The following is a 15,459-nucleotide window of genomic DNA, read 5'->3' as shown; positions in this document are numbered from 1 at the left end:
AGCTGAGCTAAAGATTTCAGAGATAAAAGAGACGGTGGAGGTACACAGAGAAGTATAGATATGTTAAGCGGGACGGTGAGGTGAAGTACGGAGAGAGTGATAAGACACACTCATTTCACTGCAATTGTCACTAGCTGCTGGAGAATGTGAGGGTTAAGACTAGGCAGACCAAGCATGCACAAGAAAATGTGAGGGTTAAATCTGGGCAGACCACGCATGCACAGGAGAATGTGAGGGTTGAGGCTGGGCAGATCAACCATGCACAAGAGAATGTGACGGTTAAGGCTGGACAGACCACGCATGCACAAGAGAATGTGAGGGTTCGGGCTGGGCAGACCAAGCATGCACAAGAGAATGTGAGGGTTGAGGCTGGGCAGACCAAGCATGCACAAGAGAATGTGAGGGTTGAGACTGGGAAGACCAAGCATGTACTAGAGAATGTGAGGGTTAAGGCTGAGCAGACCAATCATGCACACTACTGAGCAGATTTATTATTTTTAGTGCAACACAGTGCACCAATTGGTTGGAGCACGATGATGTGCGAGGGGGAGAAAGCAGCGCTGAGCCAGATTTATGAAATACTGCACGCTGCTGCTCACTGTCCCAGCACAAGTACACAGTCTACCTAGTGCCACGCAAAACCTTTACACCGTAGGACACAGGTGTGTGTGCTGTCCAGCATAGGATTCATACTGGGAACACACCATTCCAGTACAAAATCCTATACATAAAGTAATCTTTACACAATCCACAGGTTGTGTTTGTGCTGTGAAGTGCAGCGCACATGCAATGTGTGGAGTGTTGGAAGAAGTGACAAAGTTTCTCTTTGTTATCACCTGCTTCGGTGGCTTTTTTAACATAAAATTCACAGATCCTCAGTACTCTCACAATGCTATATTGAAGCGCCGTACATTTTTCCATATTTCCGCGCGTTGCTAATATATGAAGTATTGCGTGTCCATGGTGGTTATATAAAGGAGGAGTTTATTTCCTTACAGAATGCTCCATCCACAGATCTGCTTCCTCCTCAGATACTGACACCTTCCAACTCCCTCAACAGCATTCCACATTGCCTCAGAGACTCTGGGATGTCACAGCTCTGTTGAAGAGGCTGCAAGAACTTTGTGTGAAGAGTGAGCCGTAATTATTTGGGCAGATGCATGTCATTGTGCAGATCTGTGCCCGCCTTCTGCTCGCCCTCTGTGTAGATCTCTGGGAGTAGGTGATGGCTGTGAATGGCTTAAATGAGCCTAATGTTCCGTGACTAAATGTATGGAAGTGATTTGTGTGTGTGTGTATGTGTTTGTTTGTGTGACTGGTCGTCTTGGGTGGATAAATAATATATGAGTCTGAAAGCGACTGATCAGTCTGATAAAAACATTTGCTTCTTTCTAATGTGTACGTCTTTGTGCCTGGGGTACAATCTGTGTATGAATTGTGTTTCATGAAATGCGTGTGCACGGCAGAGCTGAATGCCTGTGTAATTGTATGTCTTTGTGCAGCATTGCGTGGAACTGAAGATTTTTGATGTGTTTGAGAGATATCTGGTGTGTTACATTAATCCATTTATAAATGAGGTGTGAGGCTGTACAATAAGATTTGGAGTTTGTGTCACATCTGTGAGTATACAGTTGAATGGAGTTTTTAAAGAGCAATTTTTTTTGTGCGTGTGTGTTGCAAACATTTTGTGTGTGTGTTGCAAGCATTTTGCCAAAGACAAGCCTGTCTGCTCCCAGGCATTCCTAGCCACATCCGCTCGGACCAGGAGTCGGGTAGTATACTCAAAATGTTGCATATTCAGCATGAGATCTATTCTCTTTCAGGTACAGAGATTTTAGTATCCCTTTTGCTTGTCTCAACTTTAGAAGCAAATGGCATGTATGCCAGCCACATATATAGAGTAATCTGGTACTCAACAGCCCTCACTGCGGACAAACAAACAATAAGACTCTTCTACATCCTCAGATTGAGGAGTCGTTAAAAGCGGCTTAACTAAACCCCCCCACCCTAGGCAAAGATAAGGTGGAAATACTAAAATTATTAGAATCTCCTATGCCGGATATCCTGTTCTTAACTGAAACCTGGTTGTCAGAGGAATCTACTCCAGATCTCCAGAAGCCATACCCGAAGATAACCAAAAGAGAACGAGCTCAGAGAAAGAGGTGAGATAGCAGCAATTATTCACCAGTGGATCCGCACATCTCTGAAACAAATTACTCAAACTGAAGGGGTAGATCTGCTCCGTTTGTCAATTTTGGAATTGATGACTTCAACTCGGTCCCTAAAGATAATGAATTTGCTGAGTGAATAATGTTAAGTTTACACCAACACATTACATTCTCAGCTCACATAAAACAAAATCCCTTAGATCTGATCGGGGCGTATAATTTGAATCAATCCAATATAATCATCTCTCCTTGCATATGGTCCAATCAGTATTTGATCAGCGTATTCCGGTAGATTTTTCTAACTTGATCCACAAGCAGCAAATGTAAAATCATAAAAGAAGTCAATTAAAAACATCTCATCTCACTTCTAAAAATACAATGGTAAACATAAATATGTACAAGTTCATAAAACAGTTCATTTACTGTAGCTATTTCTAGTTAGTCAACATAAATAACACATCCCATATATTTTCTGTCAGACACCTAGCATTTAAACTGTTCCTTGCTCTCAGTATGCTTTTTAGGAAACCCACCATCGTTCCAATGCGATAATAGTTATTCAACATCTGTAAATACAAAAGAGCTGGATGGCATTGTCTCCATCCCCCCTGTTTTAATAGAGGTATAATCCATCTACGTCGTTCATTTAGGTAAAATTTACAGAATAGAATTACATGGATAGTTGTTTATGGAGAGATATTATCGCAGGGGCACGGGCATTATTCCCTTGACCAATTGTTCATGTCTGGGTGACTAATCAAACGATGGAAGGTCCCAAATCTAAAACATGTTAACACGTTCCTATGGTATCCCCCTATACAGCAAAAAAAATTCGGTTGGATGTTATACGTTGTTGGACTTGGCCCTTCTGGCAGGTTCACCCCTGAACTTTTTGCTTATTATATGTGACTTGGTGCTAGTGATTTTTGGCTTCTGCGCACTTTCACTGTGTCCCAGTGGAAAGTGCATGCGCACTCTGAGTGTGTGTGGTGACATTGGCCTGCCCTCCCATAGGAATGCATGGAGAATGTATGTGTCCCTGGTAATTCCTGATGCGTGGGGTGTGCAGGCTCGAGTTTGGTATGTGCGGACTCGTGTGATTAAATGTTGCGCAATGATGTGTGCGGCATGATTGTGTCTAGTGTGGAAGTGCCACTTCTAGAAGTTGGCATGTTTGTGTAATTTGTGTCTGGCTTGTGATTGGCTGGAGCTGGTTGGTGAGCCTGGCTCCATGAGTCATGATGGGTCTGCCACGGTGGTGAGTGTTGAGATAAGCATGAGTGATGTGAGGGAGGAGTACACCTGGGACCTGAATAGGGCTGGGCTTTCCCCACACAATGCTGGCTCCGCCCCCTGTGGTGCGTCTAATGATCCTAGCCTGCCTAGTGAATGGAAAGGGTGGCTGAGGAAAACAAAGTGCTCCAAAACCAGCTGCAACTGGTTTTCCCCCACCCTGCACACAAAGACAAAGGGAAAAGGTGTATAAAAGAGGGGCTGTGACCCCATGAAAATGTTCTCTTCTTGAATCCTTTCCAGAGGGGGGCTGCTGCTGCTGGGTGCCAGAAGGACTGCCACTGGGGATTGCCTCCCTGCCTAGGAGGACCCTGTGAGCTGGCACCTGGGCCCAGCCTTGCCCCACACCTCCTGAAGGACTTGTTGCTGGACTCTGGGGCATCCTAGCGCTGGGGAGCGCTGTGCCCCTACCTCCTTATTGTTCTAGCGCCTGGGGGCGCTCTGCAGGCAGCTCTGCGTGATCCCCTGCCTGCCTAAAAACCTTACTGGACTTTGCCCTAGCGCCTGGAAGCAATGTACTTCCTACCAACGCTTGATTCTACCTACCCAGGAACGCTGCTGTTAGCTTCTGTAGCCCGGAGCGGCAAAACCCTACCTCGAGGGATTCCCCGGCGTGGGGATCCCACTTTGTGCCCCCAAGCGAGTGCCCACCTCGCATTTGTGCTGCTCGTGGCATAATTTAGCTAGCGGGTGGCCAGCCCACTTTATATTTAAATTAAGGAGGGAGCCTACCCCTCGTGTGGCCCAGTTTATTATTTAACTCGAGGGAGCCTACCCCTCGGTTGATTGATCCCCCAGCCTGCAGTGCCTGGAAGGGCCGCCGCGCTACCCCCGGCGACCCGGAAGTACTGCCTCCAAAAACCGGAAGTCGACGGGAGCCCACCCCGCGCTCCGGTGTGGAGAGGAGGAAGTCAGCCGGCGAAGGAGCGAGGAGGCAGGGGTTACGCATCGGCGGTTGAGCCCTGCGCGTGTCCACCCACCGAGAACAGCCGGCCGCAGGACGAGAAAAGTCCAGGAAAGACCGGTGAGTGGGGTCCAGTATTGGTAGTTGCAGAGGGGGGCGTCGGTACACATTGCCGTTGCCCGCCCCCCCCCCAGTGTGCTCTCCCCATGGGAGGGCACTTGTGATTCAGATACTGTCGAGGCTCTTCTGACGTTGGGGGCATTGTTCTAAAAGGCCCTGTGGGGGCCCAGGCATATTCCTGGAGCGGCCCCGGAAGACAGCGGGCTGCCCCCCCCCCCTTAAACCCAGCAGCTTCGGGGGCATTCTTTACTCAGAGCCCGGGAGAGGCTCTTGGGCATTTTGAGATTCAGAGTCCCCCGAGCGGGACTCCAACGTGTGGGACAGTTCTTCCGAGCCCTGAGAGGCTTCCGGGGGACATTATTGTTGAAAGCCCACGAGACTTCCGGGCACATTCGTGATTTAGCCCACGAGGGCTTCAGGGGGCATTGAGGCATTTCTTAAGAGCCCACGAGAGGCTCAGGTCATTTTTGTTTATCTCGAGTCCCCCGAGAGGGACTCCCCTGAAGGCGCCATTTTGTTTCTAGAGCCCCTGAAGTTCCTTAGGCCCCAGTGGTTGTTCGAGCCCACAAGCCTGCCCTGACATTTGGGACACAGGGCGTCCTAGCCCCAGAGAGGTCAGTTGACCTGGGGACAGTCACAGGTTGGGGTATATGTAATTTCCGCGCAATTGTTCTTTGCTGCACCTCTGAATGTGTTTTTATGCGTCATGCACTTTTCCCTACACCGCGGAATGTATGTTTATGAATCATGTGTTTTCTTCCCTACACCTCTGAATGTTGTGATGCATCATGTGTAATGTGTTCATGCCTAAACCCCTAAACGTATAGTGATACTTAGGTGGTTGTTCTTCTTAGTACAGGTGTTGCTAGTGAGGTCCTGGTTCCCTGTGTAATATTCTCCTAAGGTGGTTAGGGTTGCGTGGGTGGTACTTACCTGTTACCGGTAGTTACTGGTTGTGTGCCCTATTTTCTATTTTTGTACTACAGTGATTATTATTCTATGTGCCAAGTGATATTTCTACAAGTATTCTAAATCTACAAGTGCATATTCCTGATAGTGGTCCATGTGGCCCTGTCCTGTACATATATCCCCGTAAATTCTGCCCGTGCCTGTTGGCACATTGTAAAGTGTGTGTTTTTATCTAATGTGTTTGCTACAATACAAAGGCTATTATTATACATAACCTTGTCTGGAGTTTCCTTTGTGGTGGGCCTTGGGTGTTGTTGCTGGGTGCGCGCGCAAATGCTTAACTTACATAGCCTCCGAGTTTAGCCTTACTGCTCGTGTCACGTTACCAAGGGGGTGAGCAGGGGTTATCTTGGCGTGTAACTACCTTGCCCTGACTTAGAGTGGTGGTCTCTGACTGGTTTTGGCGCGAGCCCTAGTCAGCCAGAGATCCCATTTCTAACATACGTTATAGTAATTATTTAGTGCTGAACCACCATACGTTTATTCATTTCCAGAGCTAACCTGTTCTCTTCCAGGAAAGTCATACAAGCTTTTTTGAATTCCTTCCGATGTATGGAATTCATTGCTTAAGGTAGGCAAAAGTATTCTGGATGCTCAATATCCTGCAGAAAGCTTTTTACGTATTTTAGCCAAGTAATCTTGCTGGCATGGTCTAATTTCATTGCGTCAGTTAGGATTTCCTTATTTAGGCCTGTGCTGGTGGAGGTCTAAATTCTATGCCAGAGCAGCACAGGTTGTACCTTAATTAAGTCTGAGATGTATGATACACCTAACTCGCTGTGGCAGTTAAAAACTGGGGTGCTGGTGGGAACTGTCAATATAATCTTAAAGCGTTTTCCACATGTTGGATTGGTGCACAATCGTGAAATCCCCATATTCCCGTCCCAAAGGTTGCTATGCTCACGCATTTATCCTGGTAGATTATCAGGAGAATTTCGGGTGGCCTTTTGCCCAGTTTTTCATAAAATGAAGTCAGGCCGCAGTAGACTTCATAAGCAAAAGGCTCCTAGTCTTGATCACTTGAGCCCAAGACCCAGTACGGTTAAATAGGACACCCAGATATGTAAAAGAGTTAATAGGTACCACCCTGCTCCCTGAAGCTTGAAAGCTTCTACACTTTTGTTTCCCTCTCCCACAAGTCATTATAAAGCTTTTCTTTGTATTCATTTTCAAACCCAGGTTGTCCATAACACTAGTATAAAAAGTAACACCCCCCATGTAAACCAATCTGTGTACCTGCCATAAGTAACGCATCATCCGTGTAGAGAAGGGAGACTATCGGACGCTTATTTACATAAGGCGGGTCCCTAGCATTTGACACCTACTCCTGTTCCAATGCGTTGGTATAAAGAGTGAACAGGAGTGGTGCCAAAACGCATCCTTGCCTCACTCCCCTCTCCACTTTGAACAGTGCGGTTCACTCTACCTTAAGTCCATAACGAACTTTAGCTGTGGCACCAGAGTATTACTGTCTTAGAAACTGGATTAGTATTGGGTCGACCTTGAGATCACTAAGAATGCCCCATAGTTTTCTGTGTATAATGCAGTCAAATGCGGCTGTAAGGTCGACGAATGCCAAATAAAATGTCCCTGATTTAGCCTGAGTGTACTTTCCACTTAAAATACTAAGATTAAGAGCCTGCTCGTTGATTCTGAAACCAGATACAAAACCACAGTGTACATCACTTAAAATATTGTTTTCTCCTGCCCGTGTTTGCAACCGATCTAAAACAATCCTTCCTGCTACATTCATAAGTGACTCTAATAAGGATATCGGGTGGTAGCAGGCGCAATTTTCCCGATTCCCCTTCTTAAAAAGTGGGACAATGATCGATTCGCACCATGTATCTATAAATGCTTTTACACAGCATGCTCATAAAACCTGTGTTAATATTGGGGACCACAGCTGCGGAATTGACCTAAATACATTAATTGGTTTCCCATCCAGGCCTGGGGCCTTGCCACTCTTGCTTGCATTTGTGGCCATGGTTACATTTTCAAGCATGATATAAAAGTCAATAGGCAGAAAAACCTGGTGGTCCGCAGCCCCCCCCCCAGCCCTCATTCCCGCCCCCTGCCCCCCCCAACCCCCCCCCCCCACCTGAGCACTAGCATGCAGTCTGTTTCCATCTCTGTGGCATTCAGTAGGGAGTAAACATTTAAAAAGAAGTCCAGCCAAGTTTTTTCATCAATTGCTACCTCAATAGAAGGCACATGGGGCTTGTTAGTAAAAAAAGGTGCGTTCACGCCCTGCCAAAATAGGGAGCTGTCTTTACTTGTTGAAGCTTCTTTAAGATTCTCCCAAGCCTTCTCTTTCATTTCATTTATCCTAGTTTTTCTAGCTTCATTGTACAGCTTCCTACATTTCCTATTTATCTCCTTATCTCTTACTTTCTTATGTAAGGCTATATTTTCTGAAGTCAAGTCTGAAAGAACTCAACCCCCTTATCCTTGTTTGAAGAAATAAACAAGCTTCATGTATTTGTGATCAAGGTCAAATCCGGGTCACCAATGACCTTGCCCTCCAGCAGTCATGGAATCTCTGACCTCCCAATCAATCAATCAATCAGCATTTATAAGGCACACCCCTAATGGTATCTGGACGCTGAGGCTGCTGTGTCTCCGTCGAAAAGCGAGGTCTTGAGCAATCCCCTGCAGAGCGTTTTCATCAATTCAGCAGCTCAAGCTGTCGTTCCAAGTGTTTTTCAAAATTCTGTAGAGCTCACGATACTGAAAAACCAGGGAGAAGTCCCGGATTTAACCAAGAATTATCAGGTAATACCTCTGCTCCCTTAACCTGCAAAAACTATTGGTCAGAGAACTGTCTTCAAGAGGTTCCAGGCTTTATAAATACACCAGCTCTCAGATAATTCTTATCAATGGAATGTCAGCCTCACCACTCCAGTCTCAAAATATGATGCAATTTGATGATTACTTGATGAGGTTGAATCAGCTAAAACTGAATATTGACCAAACTGAGATTGTAATTCAAAAGAATAAGACCAAGGTTTGGAAACAACTTTACTCACCAACAAAAATGAGATTGACACTGGAGCCTAAACCCACAGCTAAAAGCTACTGAGTGATAATCGAAAGTATTCTTAGCAAGAAACAGCTGCTGGAGCAGTAGGATCTACATGCAGATTTATGCTGAAACTGCTTAAGAAACTAACCCCACTCCTCCCACTTTATACAAGAAAAGCAATAGTGGTGGCCGCAGTCCTATCTAGATCGCATTATGCCAACCACGTATATGTAAGAATACCCAGTATCACCATTCATAGACTACAAGTAATTCACAGCGAAGCAGCTTGTTTACTACATCATCTACCGAGGTGGACACACGTCACACCTATATTGAAATAACAAATCCAGTCTAAGACCCTCTGCCTCAGCCCTAAAGGGTTGAGAGGTCTAGCCCCTCACTTCATTGCAAGATACACCCGCAAAAAACTTACGATCTCACTTGAATTTACTTGCTATTCCGAAATTACAGAAGATCAGATCAGGTGGACGCAGCTTTGTGGTACAAGCTCCTTCCATACGGGGCTCTCTCCCAGCTAAATCCATTTGAATCTAACTTCAAGTGTTTTCCCAGAAATCTAACAGCCCACAAGCCTGCTCATACCACATTCTTCCCTGGTCTGATTTGTTGTCTTCTCTTTTGCATATTTCTGATTCTGTTCCAAGAAACCCCAGGTTGAACAGGCTCTCTTTATATGTAGAGACATAATAAGCATCTTGTAAATCCTGTAGAGGTTTGGTATGTTGGTGCGTGCTTCCGTCACTGAACTGAATATTGCAAAAGAGAGGTGTACAGTGTAAGTGAGAATGAAAGAGCAGTCTTGTCTGCTAGGGTATTATAAACCTTTCATTGCTGCAAGGCTGTTACAGTATAAATTATTTTCATAAATGTGTGAAATTTGAGCAGACCAAGGAACACACATAGTGTTGGAAATACATTTCAAATCAGTGCGTTTCATAATATATGAACTATGTTATGGATTTTGTTATATTTTAATGATTTAATTTTTTTCTGGTTTTAGAAATTCGCAATTTCCTCTGATCACACTGGGGTTGGTGAGACAGGAAGGAATATTTTGGCCTAGTGGTCCTGTGATAACGTGTTATCTTTTCTCTTTTCCTCTCCTCTGTAGACACTTGAGACTTGAATATCAGAGTACCAGAATGGAGAGAAGACGGGCTCCAGGAAAGAAAGTGACAGCTCAGTGTTCACGTGAATCTCTCCATGACATCTCAACTTCAGGATCCCGAAATGATGCTCAGAGGGACCAGGACCTGGAACCGCTTTTGGAGAACCTGCCCCACATTATCCTTCTATCCATGCTGGAGGAGTTGGAAGCCAAACTGGATAACTTGATGAATGCTGTGGAGGACGTACCTTCTAGAGTCGCTGGGCTGATTAAGAAAATCTGGATAGAAAAGGATCAATGTTACCTAGATAATGATATGGTGTCTTTGGAGATGGTCTCTTCAGCGAGCATTAGAGATTGTACTGTTAGCCGGTCTCCTGCGACACCTCAACTGGACAGGCCAGGGGATCCGAGCTTGTGTCTTCAGACAGTGTTTTCTGATAGGCATGCACCAAAGCAGGACTGTAAGCTCTCTTCTCCGACTGATGTTCAAGTGCGTCCATATGAGCCAAACCTTTGTCTACAGCCAGTGTTTCCCGATCGTTGTGACCCACGGGAGGACAAGTGCTTGCAACCTGGGTTTCCAGATGTACACGAGTCGAAGCGAGACCAGTGCATGCAGCCTGGGTTTCCAGATGTACATGAATCACAGCAGGACCAGTGCATGCAGCCTGGGTTTCCAGATGTACATGAATCACAGCAGGACCAGTGCATGCGGACTAGGTTTCCAGATGTACACCAGTTGGAGCAGGAACAGTCCATGCAATCTGGGTTTCCAGATGGAAATGGACTACAGCTGGATTGTACTCTATCCAGATGCTCTCAGATGGATCCTCCAGGCAGATCACTGGAGGCAAACCTGTGTCTTCACTCAGAATTTGTGCTTGGCCAGGCACCAGAGCAAGACCAGAGCATACAGTCAGCGTTCCCAGAAGAGAGAGAACCAGATGGGCACCTGAAGCAAGAACCATCCCCGTTGTCTGCTAATAGCTGGGACCAGCAACAGAACCTCTACTCACACCCAGTATTTCCTGAAGGACATGAACCACAGCAAAACCACTGTATACAACCTGCGCTACCAAATGGGAAGGAACATGATGATCCCTTGGAGGAAGAATTTATGTGTTTTGTTTTCCAAGTTTCCCAGGAGAACCGCAGCCTACAACCCGTGTCACCTGATGGGATGTCATCAGACGAACACATAGAGTCTGGGCTATTGTCCTTGGATGAGTTGGGGTCACAACAAACCCAGCGCCTACAGCAACACCTATGCTTGAAGCAGGAACGTCCTTATGCGCAGGATCCAAATGTGAACTACGAGCTGGAATCTATGCATCCTGAAGCACTGGAACGAGAGCAGAAAGATGAGCTAGAACAGACCTGTGCAGATGCACTGGGTTCAGATCAGAACAACACGGTGGAACCACTGCACACTGCTGCACTGGATCGAGAGAGAGAATCGGTGCTTCCTGAAGCACAAAAAACAGATCAGAACAACACGGTGGAACAACTGCACACTGCTGCAGTGTTTCGAGAGAGAGAATCGGTGCTTCCTGACGCACAAAAAACAGATCAGAACAACACGGTGGAACCACTGCACACTGCTGCACTGGATCGAGAGAGAGAATCGGTGTTTCCTGAAGCACAAAAAACAGATCAAAACAACACGGTGGAACCACTGCACACTGAGGAGCAGGATTCAAATCAGAAATGCAAGCTAGAACCAGCTTGTACTGATGCACAGGGTTCAGATCCGAGCTACATACTCGAACCACTCCATCCTGAATCACAGCATCAACATCAGAACTGCAAGGCAGAACTGCTCTGTCCTGAAGAACAGGGTCAGCCTGTGCCTCCATCATACCTAGAACTGGACACAATTACTGCAGATGAAGACGCCCCCTCAGACTCAATGGAGACAGGACCAACACAGTCACATTTATTGCCATCCAAAGCCACCCCAGGTATGTGTTTCACTATAAATGGACACGTGGAAGGCATACTAACACATGTAACCTCTTTAGAATGCATATGGGCAGATTTTAGTAAGTCTCCGAGGGAATTAATATGGTTTGGGTGGGTGGAACCCCCTGAGAGATACTGACCCCCAGAGTACACAGGGTGCAGATGTGTCCCTGCACACTCCTCTGGTTCCACCCAGGACTGCATCCTTCCTGTGCAGAAACAGGCCTGGTGATGGGACTCTGCATGAGACAAATAGGCCAGTAGCTCTCGTCCTTCCTTGTTCGTCCCCATTCCAGGCTGAGGAACTGGAAACGGCGCTATTCATGGGAGGAATTATTGGCTGGAATCAAACTTATTAGTCTGATGCAAGTGATGTGGTGTTCATTGAAAATAGCAGACATGCGCAGTCTAGAGAGGAAACTGTTTCCTGTTGCACGGTTACAGTGGGTAAAACTCACTCATCTCCAGTTCCTGATATAAAAATCCTAGCCTGTATTCAGCCTCAACAGTTCTCTAGGAGTGCACACCTTCTCCTGATAGACAGTTACACAAAGTGATTTGTTATGTGTCACTGGTGAGTTCACCCTCCCAACCTCTAGCTCAGTCTCAAGTGTGTTATGAATTGTTTTATGCGCAGACAAAAGTAGCGATCTCCCTACAGCAACATCCTGACTTTAGCAAACTCTTTTTTTTTTTTAAACGAACTTTATTCGTGAATGTACAATCATCACAGTTGAGTGTAATCATTATGGCAAATTTACAGTACAACACGTTTTTCATTTTTCTCCCCAACTCCACACACATATCGTAGCATCCCCGTCTAGTACATAACTTCCCAGTTGTGCATACAGTAGGGAGTGACTCTGTTTACTGCAGGGTTTATGTATGCCCACCCACACGCTCCCCAACTATCCCTCCCCTTCCCTGCCAACTATGGTGCTCCATTTCTCCTAGCCGGTCTAGTTTTTACTCCCCTGCTTTATCCACTCCCCTCCAGAAATATTGAGCCGCGATTCTACCAACCCCCCTGGTGCAATCCGTGGGTCCGTTTTAATCCACCCACTTCCCTCATGGCCTCAATGCATTCAGGTGTCCCGGGACGGCGGCTGGTCCTTGTCCGCCATTTCCAATAGCATGACCTCCCAGTCCATCGCTAGCGGGGCTTTCGTCCTACCACCTTCTTCCTCCTTCCTGAGGGCTGCCCCTTCTATTCTGCCCCACTTCATAACATCCGCTCGCCATGTTTCTATCCTAGGCGCCCTCGTGGACTTCCACTGCATAGTGATTTTCCTAATTGCTAAGAGGAGGCAGCAAACTCTTTAAGTATGTAAAATGTCATCGCATCATGAGTTAGGGTTTACACACCCGTAGTGCGAGTTATGGATTGTGGTTCTAACTAGAACTTGCATATTGCAGTGGTTTGATCCGTTTTAAGTTTTAACTATAAATGCTCTTTACCCTTGATTTTTAAGCGATTTTTTTTTTTAAGATCCATTAAGGTGTAACAAAACCAACTATAATTTCACTTTAACCTTATTCAGTGAAAATATATTAGGGATAAAGTACCTCCGGCCACACATTATAAGGATATTGCATGTCAGCGAGGCGTTCCATAACAATATAGAGGAGCGAGGCCGAAGGCAGAGTTAATTTATAAGGTTATGTGACTCCGAGGTGACTTGCAGTAATCTTATAATGTGCGCCAGGTGGTACTTTAGCTCATATAATGCATGTTCACACCATCACCTTTACCACAAACCACTTAAAACCTTGTGCGCAGCTCTTTCATATGAAAGAGCAATTACGTTTGCAAACATGAAGAATAAAAATAAAGGCTCTAGTGCAAAATTAAACACATAAATGTAAATTGTAAAAAAAATGTAAATTGATACTTGTATAGCGCGCTACTCACCCACAAGGTTCTCAAGGCGCTTGTACGAATAGCGCTGTGGAACCCATCCTGGCTTTCCCTGTGAGGTGTCCACTCCTGGGCAACCCCAAGGTGGAGGCCAGGCATCCTTAGAGTTGTGGGGGCCGTTGTGGAGATTAAGCAAGCTATTGCCCAGAGTTGCAGAGTGGGACTCCATGATTGGAATAGGCCCCGAGGCGAGAATTATCAGGTCCGTGGAATTTTTTAGCCCAAGACCCGCCGAGGCGGGGAATTAAGCCCTGGTCCCGGGCTAGACCTCTGCATCAGGGTCTGCCGCTCTAACCATTGAGCCACACTTCTCCACCCATTGAGCCACACTTCTCCACACATCAAAAACCTGTGGGATATTTTTTGCACACAGATATTAGAAACAGTTCAATACAAGTCATAAAAAAAGCTGCAGTACCTCGGAACATGTAGAAACATGCAGAAAGATTCCATGATTCCACCTTTCCTCTATCTAAGGAGTTGAATAAATAAGCTTGTTCTCTCTGCTAGTCACAGTAAGCTAGCAAAATAGAGCAAAAGAAAGAAAATCAACGTTCCATTTGTTGCTTTAAACCGCTGCTTCAATTATGTTTTGTTAGACCTAGCATCATTGGTGTGGGTCTCCCTTCCTCTTTTCGCTTCCTATCTTTTATGTTGGCTGGATTTAGATGCTCTGGACACCGTGCTACTGCTAATCATTTGTGCCACAGCACAAATGCTCCCTGTGTAAAGATGACTGTATGAATTAGGATAACCATAATGCCCAGCTCTGTGTAGCATGTTCTAATAGCGAGTTACCCTCCATTTCACTGTTACCATCGTGAAGCTATCCGTTCTCATAAGCCAGAATGGGCAGGTTGACGATAACCTTCTATAATCCTATCTAACCCCCAGAACCTGATAGGAACATCAAGTTTGATATGTTTATGCTCAGGACATTGAGATACACCTTGTATTAAGAACCATTTATATATCCCATGTTCGAAAACGGCTCTTTTGGAAATGATGGTGTTTTCTTGCCTGAGCTTTCCTGTAGGCTTTGCTAGTATATATATTGGCCGTCTTGTTTTGGAGCAGCGGGACCAGCTGGGTCAGACCTGGCTGGAGAGAGAGATCAGTATTCAGAGCATGGGGAGGGGTGACTCTTTGATCTGAGCAAGGCCGTGCCTGGCAAGGTGAATGATGGCTCCACCCCCCCCACACACTGGGCGTCTGATAGGAGACCCCGGCATTCTGAAAGGGCAAGATGCCGCCTCATAAACTAAGTTCTCCCCGACCCCACCGAACTGGCTCTGACTGGATTGAGTGATTTGTGGCTTTAGAGAACAAAGACTTTTTAGGTATAAAACACGGCCCTGGAACCTCGTCCAGGTGTGTTCCTTCTGGATGTCAAGACGAAACTCTGTCCGAGTGAACAGAGGAAAGGGCTTTTGAAACTTTCACCAAGCTTTCTGAAGAAACTACTCGAGGGCCTGAATCGAGAGCGCCTCCTGCCGAAGTCTCAGGGATATTAGACTTCACCCCGTCAGCCGTCGGAATTCCTGTGTGAGGAATTCTGCTTGCAATCCGGATTCTCTAGTTCTACTATGAGGAACGCGGACTGGGAACCTTTGCTAAATCTGTGTGGGACGCTGCAGCTAAGCGAGAGCTGTCACCGCTGAGAGCCTGCCTGAATATGCACCTTCAGAACCTTCGCTGAATCTGTGTGGGCCGCTGCAGTTAACAAAGAGCTGTAGCCACTGAGTGACCAGCATTGTGCCAGCCTTGTCAAGACCATCCTTCATCCTGTGGGCGGCCGTAGCTAAGAGAGAGCTGCTGCCGCTGAGTGCCCTCACCTTTGCCAACTTTGTATCACCGTGATTCGTTCTGTGGGCCACCGCAGCTAAGAGAGAGCTGCTGCCACTGAGTGCCCGCACCTTTGCCAACTTTGTATCACTTTGATTCGTCCTGTGGGCCGCCGCAGCTAAG

The 15,459-nt window shown here is 46.2% G+C and overlaps 2 protein-coding genes across 2 annotated transcripts in view; one reads left to right on the top strand and one right to left on the bottom strand.

The window, feature by feature from the left end:
- LOC144824223 (uncharacterized) overlaps positions 1 to 15,459 on the bottom strand; it is a 476,700-nt gene that overhangs the window by 321,927 nt on the left and 139,314 nt on the right. The gene's annotated exons all lie outside the window — the stretch shown is intronic.
- LOC144824108 (uncharacterized) overlaps positions 1 to 15,459 on the top strand; it is a 45,284-nt gene that overhangs the window by 3,051 nt on the left and 26,774 nt on the right. Inside the window, exon 2 of the mRNA XM_078683245.1 lies at positions 9,612 to 11,572. Within this exon, the coding sequence (XP_078539371.1) occupies positions 9,643 to 11,572 (1,930 nt within the window). The 5' untranslated portion in view covers positions 9,612 to 9,642. The remainder of the gene's footprint in view (positions 1 to 9,611; positions 11,573 to 15,459) is intronic.

Source organism: Lissotriton helveticus, chromosome 1_1 (assembly GCF_964261635.1).
Source record: "Lissotriton helveticus chromosome 1_1, aLisHel1.1, whole genome shotgun sequence".
Taxonomy (NCBI): domain Eukaryota; kingdom Metazoa; phylum Chordata; class Amphibia; order Caudata; family Salamandridae; genus Lissotriton; species Lissotriton helveticus.
Note: the sequence above shows the minus strand (reverse complement) of the source record. Positions and strands in the feature narration are given on the sequence as shown.